This window comes from Ursus maritimus, unplaced genomic scaffold (assembly GCF_017311325.1).
Source record: "Ursus maritimus isolate PB19 unplaced genomic scaffold, ASM1731132v1 scaffold_3, whole genome shotgun sequence".
Lineage (NCBI taxonomy): Eukaryota > Metazoa > Chordata > Mammalia > Carnivora > Ursidae > Ursus > Ursus maritimus.
Genome location: NW_024425563.1, coordinates 15,609,422 through 15,625,633, shown reverse-complemented (window position 1 = coordinate 15,625,633; position 16,212 = coordinate 15,609,422). Strand labels below are relative to the sequence as shown.

The window sequence follows — 16,212 nt, the reverse complement described above, 5'->3', positions numbered from 1 at the left end:
GAAGAGGGGGAGTGGAGGCACGCAAATTCTGGTCTCTGCTCATGGAAGCACCTGGATTTGAAGGGCTCACCTTGTTCTTGATTTTCCTCCGAATTTTCTTCAGAGCCTTCTCCTCTGATTTTGTTAGAGGCAATTTGGTGGGGATGGGATAGCCCTCGGCGATCAGGGTCCTCTTCTCCTCCTCAGTCAGGACCAGTGGGCCTGATCCTTGCAGTTTCTGTGCAGATGAAGGGGCAGAAAAAGGGTCAAAGCAGAACAACTGGGCATGCTCAAGAAACCTGCAAACACCTGGGAGAAAAGGATGTTCATCTGCTTCGGGTGAGAGACCGAGCAGTTTGAAGTGGAAGCAAAGATGGAGACCGCACTCTCATGCGACAGTTACAACCCAAGGATTATCAATCGAAGGGAAGGGTGAAGAAACCTCCACCTATCAGTTCCCAGAAGGTACCCCACTGGCTAAAACATCAAAAGTGACATTACAGGATTCATTTCCCACATCTCTCGAGATTTCATGGCCTTGGAGTGATGGGGGATTCACTTGGAGCTCTGTTGGTGAAAGAGTTTCCTTGTTCTCCTGAAAACACAATTTTGCAAGATGCTCTCCACACACCAGGGGTCACTACTTGTCCCCCAATGACAGCTACAGGGCCAGGGCTCAGAAATACACCTGCAGGCACATCCCATGGAAGTCTCTGGCTTCAGGACAGTCCCAGGTTGTCCATCATCAGTGAAGATGAGGACTGTAGCTCATCTCATTTAGCCCATAATAGAATGATGTGGGTTTTTTTTTTTTTTTTAAGATTTTATTTATTTATTTGACAGAGAGAGAGAGAGCACGAGCACAAGCAGGGGGGAAGGGCAGAAGGAGAGGGAGAGCAGGAAGCCCGATGCTGGGTTCAATCCCAAGACCCCAGGATCGTGACCTGAGTCAAAGACAGATGCTTTGAGCCACCCAGGCACTGGAATGACGTGTTTATACATAGTCAAAGAAGCTGAGCCCCGATTACGTCTGAGCCCCACGTTAAATGTCATGGAACTCTCCAAACAAACCATCTCTCAAGTCATGGCCTGTGATCAAGATTGACACTGAATTAATACACATGAAAGTCCGAGGGCAATTAAATACTATGCTGTAATATTAACTCAAGGTGCATTCAAAATCTGGGGAAAGAGACACATGAGTGTGTGAGAAGGAAAGGCTTAGGGTAGGACAGGAGACTTGCATTGGGCCTTTTGAAAGGAAGGGGATGATTTACATAGAGAGAGGAGGGCATTCCAAGCAAAAGGCAGTATTCTCAAAAGCACTTGAAGATGCAACTTTGTCTAGAATGGATAAGAAGTTCTTGAAGCAGCGAAGGGTCAAGGTGCCTAGTACAGAGTAGAGGTATTTGGGTTTGATACTAAGAGCTAATTAAGAAACACAAACAACACACTATGGGGGTGTGACATTGGGAGGATTTCCTAACCTGGCCATAGATCCAGAACTTTGGGACACACTGACTTTAAATCGTCAAAATTATATTAATTGATAGATGGTTCTTATAGAATTTTTAAATACCTCATCTCATTCAAATTTTCTCTATGTGATATAAATTCATTAAGTTTGATAATAATTTTATGAATTTTCAGATTTCACAGAAATCAATGAACCCTTCAGAACAGTAAAATGTTAATTATCTGTCCCTCTTTTTATTTGGAAAAAGGTGCCCTTATATACGTTAGGGATGAAGGATGACTCATGCTTTCTAACCTGAGTCTCTGGATTAGGAGTTGTACCACAGATTTAAAAAAAAGGGTTGAACTATATTTTTGAGCTTTCGACACTAAAACATTTAATCTCAAAGTCTGAAGTTCATCAAAGATTATTTATTTGGAAAAATAAGTTATCTCCTATTGTAGGCCACAGGATCATCTATATGGATGGTAAGTATTTGGGACATGGTTTCGAGGAGGAAGGCCACGCAACCTTTTTATCCCTTGTGCTCCCATCTGTGTAAAATAAACATACGAGTAATAACTAGAACGTGCACAGGAAAAGAAGGAGGACGGCGTGAAGCATGGTGAGGTTATAGGCAGGTCTTAAAAAATGTTCTTTAAGATGGCCATCACCCTGTTTTAGCAATTCAACCCAAGACCTCCTTACAAGAACAAAAGTCAAGTGGCTTTGAAGGGCACCCACTCCTCCTGAAGCTCCGAGTGACCAAAGGGAAAGGGTTGGCGTCCGGGGCTGCCGCCGATACTCACGTGAGGCGCTGTGAGGAGAGGAGAGCTGGACAGGGCCGAGGGGGCCCGCGCCACGGCTCTGGCGGGGCTGTGGGTCTGAGGCAGGCCGAAGGGGTGCAGGCGGGGGTTGGGGCTCAGGCTGCCCTCTGAGTCGCTGCTGTGGCTGCTGGGAGGGGTGGGAGGTAAGTGCAGGTGTTCCACGGAGGCTGAGGAAAAGAGCAGATTTCATCCATCAGACAGCAACGGAGCAGGACTCGGGGGCGGTTAAACAGTCATACGTCCACACGGCCAAACTCGGGTCAGAGTCTGCATGTGCTGATATGGAAAGATCTCTAACCGATACTGTTGGCGGGGAGGACGAACATCGAGGTGCAGAACCGTGTATAAAGTCGCCCTCCTTTTGTGTGAAAGAGGAGAGGAGGCGAATACAGTTCATATTTGCTCGTCTCTGCATAAAGAAACGCTGGAAAATATATAAGAACTTAATAAAATTATGACCTCTTAGGGGCGGTGGGAAATTAGAGTAGACCGTGGTAGTGTCGGTATAACTTCTTACCATATTCACTTCATATCATTTCTATCGTTTGGCTTGTAAACATGTCCATGGATTAGGTACTTTAAAAAAAAATTAGCAAAACCTGGGGCCCAAGAGCATTCTCAATGGCTGCTTTGAGAAAAGCTCATTTGTTTCTGAAGGAATGTGCACGGTAGGGCCCCTTAGGCAAGATGCCAGGCATTCTTCCTTCAGAAAATCCTAAATCCATCTGTAGATAGGTAGGTAGGCACTGGAAAAGAAGTGTGTGTGTGTGTGTGTGTGTGTGTGTGTGTGTGTGTGTGTGTGTGTCTGTGTGTCTGTGTGTGTGTGTGTCTGTGTGTGTTGGGGGCCTTGCTGCTGCACGGTCCCTCCCTGTGGACTCGCCTCTCCTCGGGGAGTCACAGACACACTGTCCGCTGAGCCTGTGAGCCACAGTTGCTGTTACCAATCCCACATCTCCAGGGCAGCAGGGATGGGCTCCAGAAGGGAGAATCCACTCTGAGTTCAACCTTTTTGACAAAAGAGCTCTCCTTTTTCTGGTCTCCTTTCTACTCCCACTAAGCCAGAATGCCTTGAGAGCCTGCCACTGTTACCGAGCCAAGGGGCATAACCTTGGGTAAGCCTTTCACCCCACACCCCTTGGGGGCCCCGAAGACAATAGAGCCCTTTAGCATAGAAGCCGCAGCTCAGCTGGAGAAGCACTTGGGGCCACAGAAAGGCTTCCGCCTCCTCTTCTCTCCTGGAACCAGAGACTGCCCGAGGTGGGAAGGGCCTTCAGAGGCACAACTGACCTATGAGTTCCCACCCAGAGCTGCCTTTGCAGGTTGAAATACCTTGAAATACCTGAACATCCGAGGTAACAGGTAACGTGCCTCCCAGCCACCCCTCCTGCCCTCCTCCCCGCTATTTACAGCACACAGCTCTTTCTTCTCTTATTCTCTTCCTCTTTTTCTAACATAGTACCTTTCACTAGATGCTTCCCTTTTTCTCTGACAAAGTCTTGCCAAAGAGCTCCCTGGGTTTTTTAGAGTCTGTGGGTACTCTGTAAGCTAATGAATATTCTAAAATAATCCTTGTATCTCTAGTGCCAACATCCCTGCCAACAGTTCCAGGGGCCTCAAATATGTGCCCCCCCCCCCACAACGGAGTCCTGAGAGTGTTAACCAAGGTGTCGAATGGCTTAAACAAAGAGGCCATTGGACTGAGGTGGCTTTCATGCCGTGGTCTACGACAGCAAACCAAAATCTATGCCTGTAGATGCATCAAGGTTACCAAATAGAAATCTAAGGATGACCAATCACAAAGAGCCAACCAGGCTTTCAACGATAGCCAATCAATAATTTCCTGACTTCACTTCTGGAAAGGATCAAAGTCTCTCCCTGAGCTCCCATTGGCGGAACGCTCCTAACCACTTCTGGTCTGGCACTGCCAACTTGAATACCCTTTTGCTCAAATAGACTTCTAAAAATTTTAATATGCCTTAGTTTATCTTTTAACAATGGTGAAAAAAAAAAACCCAAACCCAAGAGCAAAACCTATTAGGGGCTCCCACTGTTTGCCAAATTGTGCTGTTACACTCTGGAGAACGAGCCAAGTGTATCTAGAGCTTACTTGGCCCTTTCACTTAGCACCATCCAAGTTATTCTAATACTTTTTCTCCTTTCCAAGCAGAAGGTGCTCCACAAAAAACAGAGATGGCATGACAGGACAAGCGAGGGAAACTGAAATTCCCTCTTTTCTCCTTATTAAGACCTACTGACCTGGCCGTAGGTGCCTCGATATCAGATTTCTAAATATCATTTGAAATGCCAGTCTCAGATTACTTGAAAGGTCTGGGGACAACAAGCTACTTTGCCTAGAAGCTCCACTGCGTACAAGGATATTGAATTTCCTCCTCTCTGTTTATCTAGGATAACGAGGAAGGACGGCCTGCCACTTACTTTACTCTTGAAATGTTTCTCCTCCACTGATCCCAGAGTCTGAAGCCACTAAGGGATTGTTACGGCTGGGCCGCTTTCTGAAGCATATTGCAACGTAAACTAAAAGAGCAAGATGTATTTGATAGTTTTCATGAAAATGAAAGGAATTACTTTAGAACAGAATGTAAGCTGAAAGGCACTAATGGATAACACTCAGTGGAAAGAAATACTCTCTCTATATGGATTCTAGTCGATTTTGTCAATTTCAAAAAAAATGTAATCGTTTCTTACTGATAATAAAGGCAAATACCAACCCTGATTAAATGGTCACAGATAAAATCCCGAGTTCGTTTCTAGTGGAATGAAGGAAGTTATGATTTACGGGAACTGCTCATTTGTAACACGCACACATCAAGCGAACACGGTAACACAGAGGCCTTTCCTACGACAAACGCGCGTACAGATTTCTTTTTTGTTGACCACACTAATGAACTGTCCTTCCAACCTCGCCCCGAAGACAAAAATAAAAAGGAAGAGGATGGCAGGTCCGAAGGCACAAAATTAAAAGCAGAGGGTCCACGCAGGGGTATCTCAATTTTAAAAAAGGCAAAGAAAGCTTCCTCCGACTTTATGACACTTTGGAGGGTGGGGGTCAGTGTTCAGGATCCCTAATTATGGGCTTCATCTGAGAACAAGAGGAAGAAGTCAGAAAGCAACTGACACAAAGAAAGAAAAAGCGGAAAGTATGACAACTTAGCATATGACATGATTTTGTTCTAAATGGATGGCAAGACGCCCAGTGAGATGCATGAACTAATTTATAAATAGGGAAGAGGTTCCTTGCAACTATTGTCACCTAAAATCAACTTTTAAGCACACTGAATGATCAGACAAACTGGGAATTCACTTTACAAAGGCTTTAAACTGCGCTGTTTTAAACAGGCAAGGTGCCTTTGTGGAAGTTTGTTTCCCGGCCTGCACTGCTCCCCACCGCAGCACAGAGAACGGGGCTTGGTTCACACGTTCACACCCGGAAGGGCAACGCTTGCCTTGTTCCTCAGCACCCAAGTCATAGCTGACTATAAAGATTTGGGGAAAAAAAACCACCCCTGCTAGGACTAAAAGTAAAATACAAGATTCAGCATAAAAGCCTTCGGCATATATGCATATTTAGATAAAAGATTCAAGTGTCTAACACAGAAGGGAAATTACAATTTAACTTTCAATGTTTGTACTTAAGGTTTTAAAGAGCAGAGCTATTTCAGAAAGCAGGCGATGCCTCTGGTACAAATTAATCGCAGCACTTTCTCCCACGTTCCCTTTCTCCGAGCACCGACATCCGGGGACCCCAAGGAAGGCGGGGAGAGTTGACAGACCTTCTTTAGGAGAGAAGTTGAGGAACTGATCCACTTCATGGGGCTCCAGCTTAATCTTAGGAATAATGGTCTGGCACGAGGAATCAACCTGTAGGAAGAATTTCACACACAGTGTTTAAAAACCAGTAACAAACTTATAGGGACCCCAGGGGAGCTATGTGTCATCAGAGTCTGATGGGCGGCCCCACTTCCCGGAGCTGGCGGAGGCCGGGCTGAGCCCAACCAGGCTCCTTCTCTGACAGGGAGACGGCTTCGTTCTTAGCCTCTCTCTCACTGACTAAGCCGGCACTTCAGCTCGCCGAACCCAAGGGATCCCAAAGGGCCACAGGCCTCCCCTAGTGTGTCCTACAGCAGGAGCTGCCTGAACCAAGCTGCGTGCGTTCCCTCCAGGCTCCCTCAGGACTGACAACATCGGTATGAAACCCTCGGTACAGAAAGAAGAAAAGGTCTCTGGCCTGTGAGTGGGGCAAGACCAAGACCCTGACCTTTCCTAGTTACATACTAAAAAATCAACTGAACTAACATCTCGTGGGGCAAGGAGTCTAAGTCACGCTCTAGGAGCCCAGGCAATGAACAGATCTGGGCAGCGAATGAGAAAGGCATTCTAGAAGGCAGCTGCCGAGGGGCTCTGTCCACAGTCCCCCATCTTTTCCAAGATGGAATGTAAAGAGTGCTAAGAACATGTGTGTGCCGAAGCTTTGGCGGCTCTACCGCTTCTGTGTGACCTCTTCCTACAAAGGTATAGGTAGATAGGTCACCATGCTCAGAGGAGATCTGACTTAACATCAGTGGAGTCATTGTTTATAAACCTCTGGCTCTGAACTTTAGGTAACTCAGGACCGGCTTCCAATATCTGGAAGAAGATGTCCGCGTATGATTCTGGTCCATCACTGGACACTGGAAATGCCTGGAGAGAAGGTGGAGTAGGCACGTAGGCATGGAATCGAACAAGGAAGAAATGCCCGATTTCGTATGTTTTCTATGTGCAATACAATAGAAGCTGGCAGGTGGGAGATCCCTGAGTTGGGTCAGGGCAACTTCACACTGCACGAGGGAAGGAAAACATCACACAGGACTGACATTTCCATCAGCCCCGGAATACAAGCCAACGACCACATCATCATTTAACCCCTCTCTTCCCACTGGCCTAGAAATCAATCCCATGGGGAGTGTGGGGTTTTTTTTAAATCATGGATATCCATCTATTTTTCTTAATTTTGTAACAACAATCATTGGAAAAATGAAATCAGACTTGCTACCAGTTTTCTGAACAATGCCTTTAAAGGAAGTGATATAATCGATGCTGATCCCAAATTGACATACCCTTGATATATACATACATACATATGCAATTACATATCCGCAGACACCTAGAGCCACTAGCTCCAAAAAGATTAAAGGCCTTATTGGAGAATGAGGATCCGTGTCTTTTGATCCAACGTGTGTGTAGGGAAGAAAAGGGAATATACCCCAGTATTCATTTCCAGGGGGGGTTCCTCCTTCTCAAAAGGGGTGGAGATGGCTGTGATGGTCAGAGTGACAGAGGGGACAAGTCCTGGGGGCGGCTCCTCTGTTATTGGCTCTGTCTTGATGGTTGTTGATGGAAAGTCTGTAGACAGGTACCATTTCTCACTTTCCACTTCATCTATGGGAAAAAGACAAGCACATGTATGAATCTGGTCAGGGTATCAGACATAAGTAAAACGAATGACCACTGATCTTGCTCCTCAAAAAAGAGCTCCAACCATAAGTTACTGAAAGTAGAATAAGAGGAAATAAGGTGAGGATGTGAGAGAGGAGATAAATGGATAAAGAAATGAATGGCGAAGTACGAATCTTTACTTGTATCCGCTTGAGTGTAAGCGTGCCCAAAGGAACCTCGAGGATCCATGTAAAAGAAAGAAACCTGCTTTCCCGGTCAGAGCAGGAAGGAGACTGGGTTGACAGGGAATTGGACAGGAGGGAGAATCTCAATGTGTGATGTTTTACACTTTTTGGTTTTCAAACCAAATAACTGTGTTATCTATTTAAAAATAAATAAGTAGAATTTTTTAAGATTTTGAGAGAGAGAAAGAGTGGCGAGGAGAGGGGCAGAGGGAGAAGGAGAGAAAATCCCAAGCAGACTCCCCACTGAGCATGGAGCCTGACACGGGTCTTGATCTCACGAGCCTGAGATTATGACCTGAGCCAAAACCAAGAGTTGGATGCTTAACCAACTGAGCCACCCAGCTGCCCCAATAAGTACATTTAAAATTAAGAAACAAATGGGGTATAACCAGAGTCTCAGGAGAGAGGACTGGGGACCATGGTTGGGTGGGCTCTATTCTTGTCCCAGTGGAAAGTTATTTGTTTTCTTTTTTTTTAGTTTCTTCTCACTCCCTGTTTTTGTCCCCCAGTTTCCCTATGACCCCACTTATGCCTTAAGCCTGACCTAGACTTCCAGAACTTTACTTAGCCGTCTGCGAAACTTCAGAGTTTGTGTCAAACATCTGCCTTTACTGAAACGGACCAAATATCTAGAGAAAAGACCTGGATCTTGGCGAGTGTGAATGTTGGCTCAGTACTGGCCTGCATGGTGATCACAGGCCTGGGGATCGGGACAAAGGCATAAGAACAGACAGAAACACCCCTACACTTAACGCACATTCTTCCAGGAGCTGACGTCCACCTGTTTCTTACCAAATTACTTCAGAGCTACTAGCCAAGCACAGCCCTGGAAAAGGAGGGAGATGGACAGGAAGAGAAAAGACAAGGAGATTGCAAACAGGTGCAGAACAAGAAAAAACAAGTCTGAAATTCCCAAAGTCAGCATTCCTCACCTGAAACCGTGTTTACTAAAATGAGGCTAAAATAAAGCAAAGGTACGTTCCTTGCTTTATGAAAATGTTTAAACACACACACACACACACACACACACACACACAGTTAGTGAACCATTACTGCACAGAAGAGCAAAGTCGTTCCCATTAGGAGATGATTTTATGCTCAAGAATCGGACTCAAGCTTTCTTAAGGAAAGGTACATGAAGATCATTTAGAGCTGCTAGAGATGGGGAAAGAGTGGGCAAAGAAGCTAAAAACGAAAGTTCACAATTACTAAACTTGTGTTTCCTAAGCAACTTCCTTGAAACCCGAGAAAACATTCGATTCACATGTACAAAGGAAAATGATTTGCCCTCCCCCCTTTAAATCCAGTTTATAACTGACTTGATGAATTATCCCAGCCCGGATTTATTTCCTGAGGCAAAGTAAAGATGGGCAAGACTTCTGTTGGTTGAAGATGTTTTGCTTTTGGAACTGGTTCTATAAAGCTGCTGAGTGCTGTGCTGTGATGGGAGAATTTCCATCATTCACGGGGTGCGCACCACATCCTGGCCGAGGGGGAGGGGGAGGAAACAAAGGGCCTTTTGATGGCGGCCAGAGGAGAGAGAGACCACACTGTACTTTGACACAGAATTCTGCTGGCCAGATGGGTGCCCCGCTCAACTTAGAGAGCAATTGGATGAAGAGCCAAAAGAAGATTCTAATGCCTCTCCCAAAATGAGCTTGAGAACTAGAAAATTCTGTCATCGGCAAGGAAGACACACTCAAGACAGATCTGGGGAAGAACTGGAGAGACAGAGGGCATAGATTACACTTTCTCTATTCAACAATGACATATGGATGCTTTTGCTTTGGGAAGTCAACACTTACAGCCTGTCCACACTGAGCAGTATTAATCCCTGCCAGAGACTGGGAGAGAGATAGTAAGATGCAATACAGCCTCAGTATATATTAAAATTAACAGTAAGGAGGCATTACTGAGAAAAGGTCACACCAGGAAATTGTGAGGTAAGGCCAGATCCCCAGGCTGTGCACTTATGACTGCTGTAATGAAGCTTAATTCACAGGGGGAAGAAAAGGCAAAAATAAACAAAAAGCAATACAAAACCATAAGACAAAATGAAGACAGGTAATACAACCAGTTCTTCCAGTATAGCTAAGCCATCCGCAAACACAGGACAAGATAGTTGATTTTCTTAATGCTCAGTGTCCTATATATATCATATATATATGATATATATAAAATCATTGCTATATCAGGAATGGAGACTGAAGGACGAGCAATGATACTTAAATGACAATGCAAAACTTCCTCTCTCAAAGACAACCGAACCCTTCCAAGTGAGAAGCCCAAGGAAGTTGCCTCTCTTCCTGTGAGCTTTGTTGAGGACAAAACACTGGTGTTGTGGCGCCTGGGTGGCTCAGTCGTTATGGGTTCTGGGATCGAGTCCCACATCAGGCTCCCTGCTCAGCGGGAAGCCTGCTTCTCCCTCTCCCACTTCCCCTACTTGTGTTCCCTCTCTCGCTCTGTCTCTCTCTGTCCAATAAATTTAAAAAATCTTAAAAAAAAAAACTGGTGCTGCCTTTATGCTTCCACTTCAATAAAGTAATTTATAACTCTAACTTGAAGATGATTTTTGAATTGGAAAGAAGTTTAAGGCCATCAAGCTCAAATAGATCATTTTATAATGAGGAAATTGACACACAGGTCCAGATCACACAGTGAAAGAGTGGCAGTCCTAGATCTCTGCACTCCTGACCAGTAGTTTTTCTGTTAAAGAAACAACTAAAAATGTAAATAAAGATTTGTGCACAGATATGCTTACTGTAGCATTATTTATAATCACAAGACACTGAAAATAAGCAAAACAGGAGAGAACAAGGGCAAGGTGAACCAATTATTATGCATCCATATGTGGAACATTTATGTGGATGGTAATATTACACATACAAAGTCTTCTTTTTTTTTTAAGATTTTATTTATTTATTTGACAGAGAGAGAGACAGCCAGTGAGAGAGGGAACACAAGCAGGGGGAGTGGGAGAGGAAGAAGCAGGCTCTTAGCGGAGGAGCTTGATGTGGGGCTCAATCCCAGAACACCGGGATCACGCCCTGAGCCGAAGGCAGAAGCTTAACGACTCTACCACCCAGGTGCCCCATATACAAAGTCTTTTTAATAACAAGGCAAAGAAAGATTTATTGTAGAATATTAAGAAAAAATCTGGACATAAGTTTAATATACTATTAATGAAGAAAGTGATAGAAAAAAGGCTGAAAGGAAGTATATCGAAATAGTAAAAATATCTCGAGAATAATTCAGAACATGAATGACTTTTTTTTTTCTTTAGATTTTATATGATTTCTAAATTTCCTGTACTGGGATACCCTGTCCCTGCTTCTACCTGCTCTATTTTACAATGCTTTATGATGGTAATTATTAGATAGAAGCCCCAGTGGCTCAAGGGGGGGGCCCATTCAGAGTCCCTAGACTCAACAACAGTCAATGAGTACTTTCATGCTTGTTATAAATTGTATAATTGGCTTCAGGTCCATACTCACCCCTCTATCCATGCCCATTGCCATGCAATTTTGCAATGCCCTCTCACTGTGGACTAATCCCCACCTTGGATTGGCCACATGACTTGCTGTGGCCAAAGGGAAGTTAGCTTCCTAACACAAGTAGAGCCTTAAAATGCACTTGCACAACTGGACTTACACACTTGTACTTTTGACATCCTAATGAAAAGGATGTGCCAGGACAATCTACTGACCCCAGGAGAAGGAGGGCAGACATGTAAAACAGAGTTTGCCCCCCAAATGAGCCTGGCCAAGATCAGCCAGCCTTAAACATGTGAGTGAATCTGGCTCAACCTAGGAAAATCACTCAACTGTCCCCCGCCTAAAGCAGCCAACCTCCAGGTAAGGCAGAGACATATGACTATAATAACAAAGGACTGTAGTTAAAGTTAGAGTCTTGGGGTGGTTCGTTACGAAGCAATATAGCTGGCTTATACAATCTAGCTGAATGTGTATACAAGAAATTCAATCCATTACGTTAGAACCCACTGCAACAAAATAGCTGCACCTACCTGCCGTAATAATTCCTCTAAACCGTCATTTGGGAACCATATCAATAAATTTGTAGATCAACTGATTAGATCCACCAGTTACATCAGAAAATAAATGACTGCATGTGAACAAAGTCAGCCAGTACGAAGCTTGGTGAGAACAGCATTCCATTGGCAGTTGACGTTAGAGAAAAGGGTTTTTATCCTAAACTACTAAGTGCTGACTTGTCCTCTGTTCCTCACTGGAAATAAATATCAAATCAGAGAAAACTAAATGACAAATGTAACCTATGAGGCAGGGGGTTAACAAAGGGTAGAATGAAAGGGACAGAACATGCATTACAATTTTCCACTTGACCTTATTTTTGTAGTTTTATTTTACTGGCAAAAAGGTCAGGAGAGCCACCATGGCTTAGAACTGGAATTATCCTTAGATGTTTGAGTTATTGAGTTAAACTACAAAAACAAGAGTCAATACACTCTATACTCTCTAATTTTTAAAACCTGATGCTCAGATATTGAATGAAAAAAAATTATTTTTTTCCTAAATTGTGTTTACATGCCTTTTAAGCTTCACTTCAGAAGGAAAACATCACCCAATAAGGTCAGTAGTGCATACTGCGGGAAGAAGAACAACCCCCATAACATCTGATTTTATTTATAAACAGCTTCCTGTCAGAGGTCAAACCCAACTGGCACATTTCCTCAGCATCACCACTCAGCTATCAGCAAGGAAATAAAAACAAGCCACTATCTCCTGGTGGTGAGCAAGTCCTTCCCATCCAAGGACAAAATGGAGCTGCTGTGAGAAGTGGGGCTAAACTCTAAGACTACTCACACAGCAGGGTGCCGAAGGGGCTAGAAAAGACACAGAATTGAAGCCAATGTGGAGGCAACACCACAGTGCACATCCTCAATCATTTCCATATGTACTGCGTAAATAACGGCACTGAACAGATCCTGATTCCTCGGGAAGAGGGGAAAAAAAAGATTCAACTCTAAATTAGGAGGGGGCAGTATCTTTACAAATATGTTATATATATTTATATATGTATACAGACATATGTATATATAGTGTGTGCGTATATATTCTTAAAAAGTGAAATCACATGGGGCAAGGACCACTTATAGGATACAGACACACAGATACCCATTTGCTATTTGTATAACAGGGCTAACGTGAAAAGGAAATTTTTGTAAAGTATGCCTCATCTAAATCCCTCAGCGTTTGATAACTGTGTTTGCTCTTTGAAATTTTTCAAAGGAGTTGGCAAATCTTGACTGGTTTTTGATGCAAAAAGCTCTTAAAGGAAAAAATGGTAAGGCTGGGTGCTGGAGGCTGGGAGAACGGCAAGAGTGGAGCTGAATGTGTCAGAATCCTATTCAACTACAGCCCACCCGATGTCCAAATGAAAGTTAGAAGCCTGTCTGTCCATGGTCCTTTCCCTGGGAGCCTTGACCCTGAAATAACCTTCAGTCATGAGTGATATGATGAAGGGTGAAAACAGTAAAAAGAGCAAACACTCCACTGTGAGTGTTTACTATATGCTACATATTATTCTAAGAGCTTTACATATATTAATTTAATCCTAAGAGCAGCCAGGTAAGGCAGGCATTCTATTACCCACATTTTCTAGACAAGAAACCTAAGAGATTAAATAATTCACCCCAAGCTACCCAGCTGCGGTGGGGCTCACCTGGCATTCACAGCCTGCTGTCTTTGCCACTTTGGTATATTGCTTTCAACAGATCAATGATTAAGTAGGTCTCTAGCCAAAAGTGATTTTTAGTCAATTAATGTGTTTTGAGCCCATAATTAGCCACTACAAAAACTGCAATATTTGTGTTTGCTATTTTCTCACCTTGGTTTGTATACAATTCGAATCCAATGTTCCCGAGGTAAAGAGTCCCACGTTGAAACCAATGAATACTAGCTGAAATGTTTTCAGTGTCCACTATGTGCCAGGCACTGTTCTCAATGTTTCCATGTATCAGACGGACCTCTGTGATCACCACGCTTTCTCCCGCACACCTCCCTTACTCCGTGTCCTTTCTGTGCCTGCGCATGGAGAACCTCTCCCCCTCACTCCGGTCATTCTTATGTGGCCACCTGGTGCATTATGTATTTAGTTATGCGGTCATCGGCTTAAAGAGAGCAAGATTTCTTTAGTGCTTACTAATTGCCAGGCCCTGTTGTAAACATTTAATACACGTTAATTTACGTAATCCCCACCACAGCAGTACGAGGTATGTACTATTATCATTATTTTCATTTTAAAGGTCAGGAAAAGTGAGACACGAGAGTTGAGCAACTTGCCATTAGTAAGTGGCAGGGTCCAGGTTCAAATCTCGGCAATTTGACGCTGCAGACTATCAGGTGTTCTGAATTTAGCTGCTCTGGCCCTCCTGGAGGATACTGTGTTCAGAGTATGAATTCAATAAATATCTTCGGAACACGTGGTTGACTTCAAAACATTTATTTAACACACACAAAACAACCTCTCTTGTACACTTCTCTTCCTTAAGCAAAGTGATGACTCGCGCGTGAATACCCAACGTAATTTCAATTGCTAGATGGATGTGCTCATTGGTCTGCTGTTCTAGCTACTCTAGGGGTTAGGCAGACAAAGAAGTCATTCTTTCTTTCCTTCTTTCTATTTTTTTTTTTAAGGGGGAAGCCTCATCCTTTTTGCCTGTTAGAAAAAGAAAGTAAAGGCGATACCAAGAGAGACGATGAATAGGAAAAGAGCTTCTGTCATAGCCCAGGTGCTAGACTCAGAGACGACAACTCCTCCTCTACTTGTCCAACCCCACCTCTGAATCCCCAGCCCACCCACATCAGAGGACCCAGTTCCTCTCTGTGGGTAGGTGAGCAACACGACTTCCTTTCCTCCCCTGAATCTACCCCTCTACAATGGCTCTGACTGATGCTCTTGCTGGTAGCTGGAACAAAATGGGATGAAGATACAGCTGTTCGTTGTCTCTCTGCGACTTTCTTTGACGTCTCACCTCCTTGGAACATCTCAACATCAAGATGTCTTCAACACTGCACACTGCAAACCCAATCATCTATGACCCATCTCTACCCTTTACTCCGCATACCGGATCCTGTGCTAATCCCGCTGTGGGCTTCATCCAGTTATTTCAAAACCCATTATTTCTTTGCCATGCACATTATACACCTTCCCTTTCCTCCCTGTATTACAGACCCATGTCCAGGCACATCTTCCTGTGCTCTGGCATCACCAGCCATGCGACATCATTTTCTTCTACTCTTTCCCAAAACACCATCCCACTTTCCTAAAAATCTGTTTCCCCAAAAAACCCAAGTCTTGGTTTCCACCAGGCTTCACATTTACCAGCAGCACTGCTCATCTTTGGCTCACAGACTATAGTTTTCCTTCCCACCTGTGAAAACAGCTCCATAAATTTAGGGTCTCCATACCGAGCCACCCTACCCAGCCATCCCTTGCCCTTACCAGCGCTAAAAGCCCAACTGGCTTAATCAGAAGGAAGATAATTATTATTTATGTCCCTGGTCCCACTCTCTCTCAAACCTGGAACAGCCACAGTTACAATTCCTTATTCCACCCAAAATAAAGCTACCTTGGCTCTTGTGTGGTAGAAATATTGTATTAGATCACTTCAATACTTGTACATTTTTTGCTGAATCTGGTGGTATTTTACGTATGTTCTAATTTTGTTCCTATATCATCTGGGAGGATAGTGGCCGTGTCTAGTTCTCCCTGAACAGACTTACTCCAGCACTACTAAGCTTCTTCTTTAGGAAAAAGACAGAAATTGAAAAACAAAGCAAATGAATACCTAGCATCCCAATTTAATTACAAAGGAAGATGACTAAAATAGAGTAACTCATGAAGATACCTTCCATGTGGTAAGCAAGACTTGGTCATTCAAATATGAACTTTTTTCCCCATCAGAGTATAAAAATATCCACAGACATTTTACTTGGACGTTTCTGCTTATCTCTTTATAACCTTCTCTCTCTCTGTTTTTGTAGAACAGAAAACCCTGCCTGGCATATGGTTAACAGTCCTAATCATGGACAGAAATGAACGAGCTGGATGCAGGATGTCTTTCTGGTGGTTTTGAAGGCCGAGCCCACATTCTAAGGGCTGGCCCTTGTGGTTGCTGAGCCCACATGAAGTTCTTTAGCACTAGTGTTTCAGAGAAGTCTATAGTCAAATTCAGTCCTGAAGATAGATGACTCCTATGTAATCTTAGACCAGTGTTTCTCAACCTCTTTTG

General features: G+C 43.9%; 1 protein-coding gene across 3 annotated transcripts in view; it reads right to left on the bottom strand.

Annotated features, from left to right (window-relative positions):
- CREB3L2 (cAMP responsive element binding protein 3 like 2) overlaps positions 1–16,212 on the bottom strand; it is a 108,611-nt gene that overhangs the window by 24,068 nt on the left and 68,331 nt on the right. For all 3 annotated transcript variants that reach the window (XM_040643958.1, XM_008697377.2, XM_040643959.1), the window contains exons 3-6: positions 7,523–7,698; positions 6,054–6,141; positions 2,245–2,429; positions 71–217 (exon numbers count right to left, since the gene is read on the bottom strand). In XM_040643958.1, coding sequence (XP_040499892.1) covers positions 71–217; positions 2,245–2,429; positions 6,054–6,141; positions 7,523–7,698 — 596 coding nt within the window. The remainder of the gene's footprint in view (positions 1–70; positions 218–2,244; positions 2,430–6,053; positions 6,142–7,522; positions 7,699–16,212) is intronic.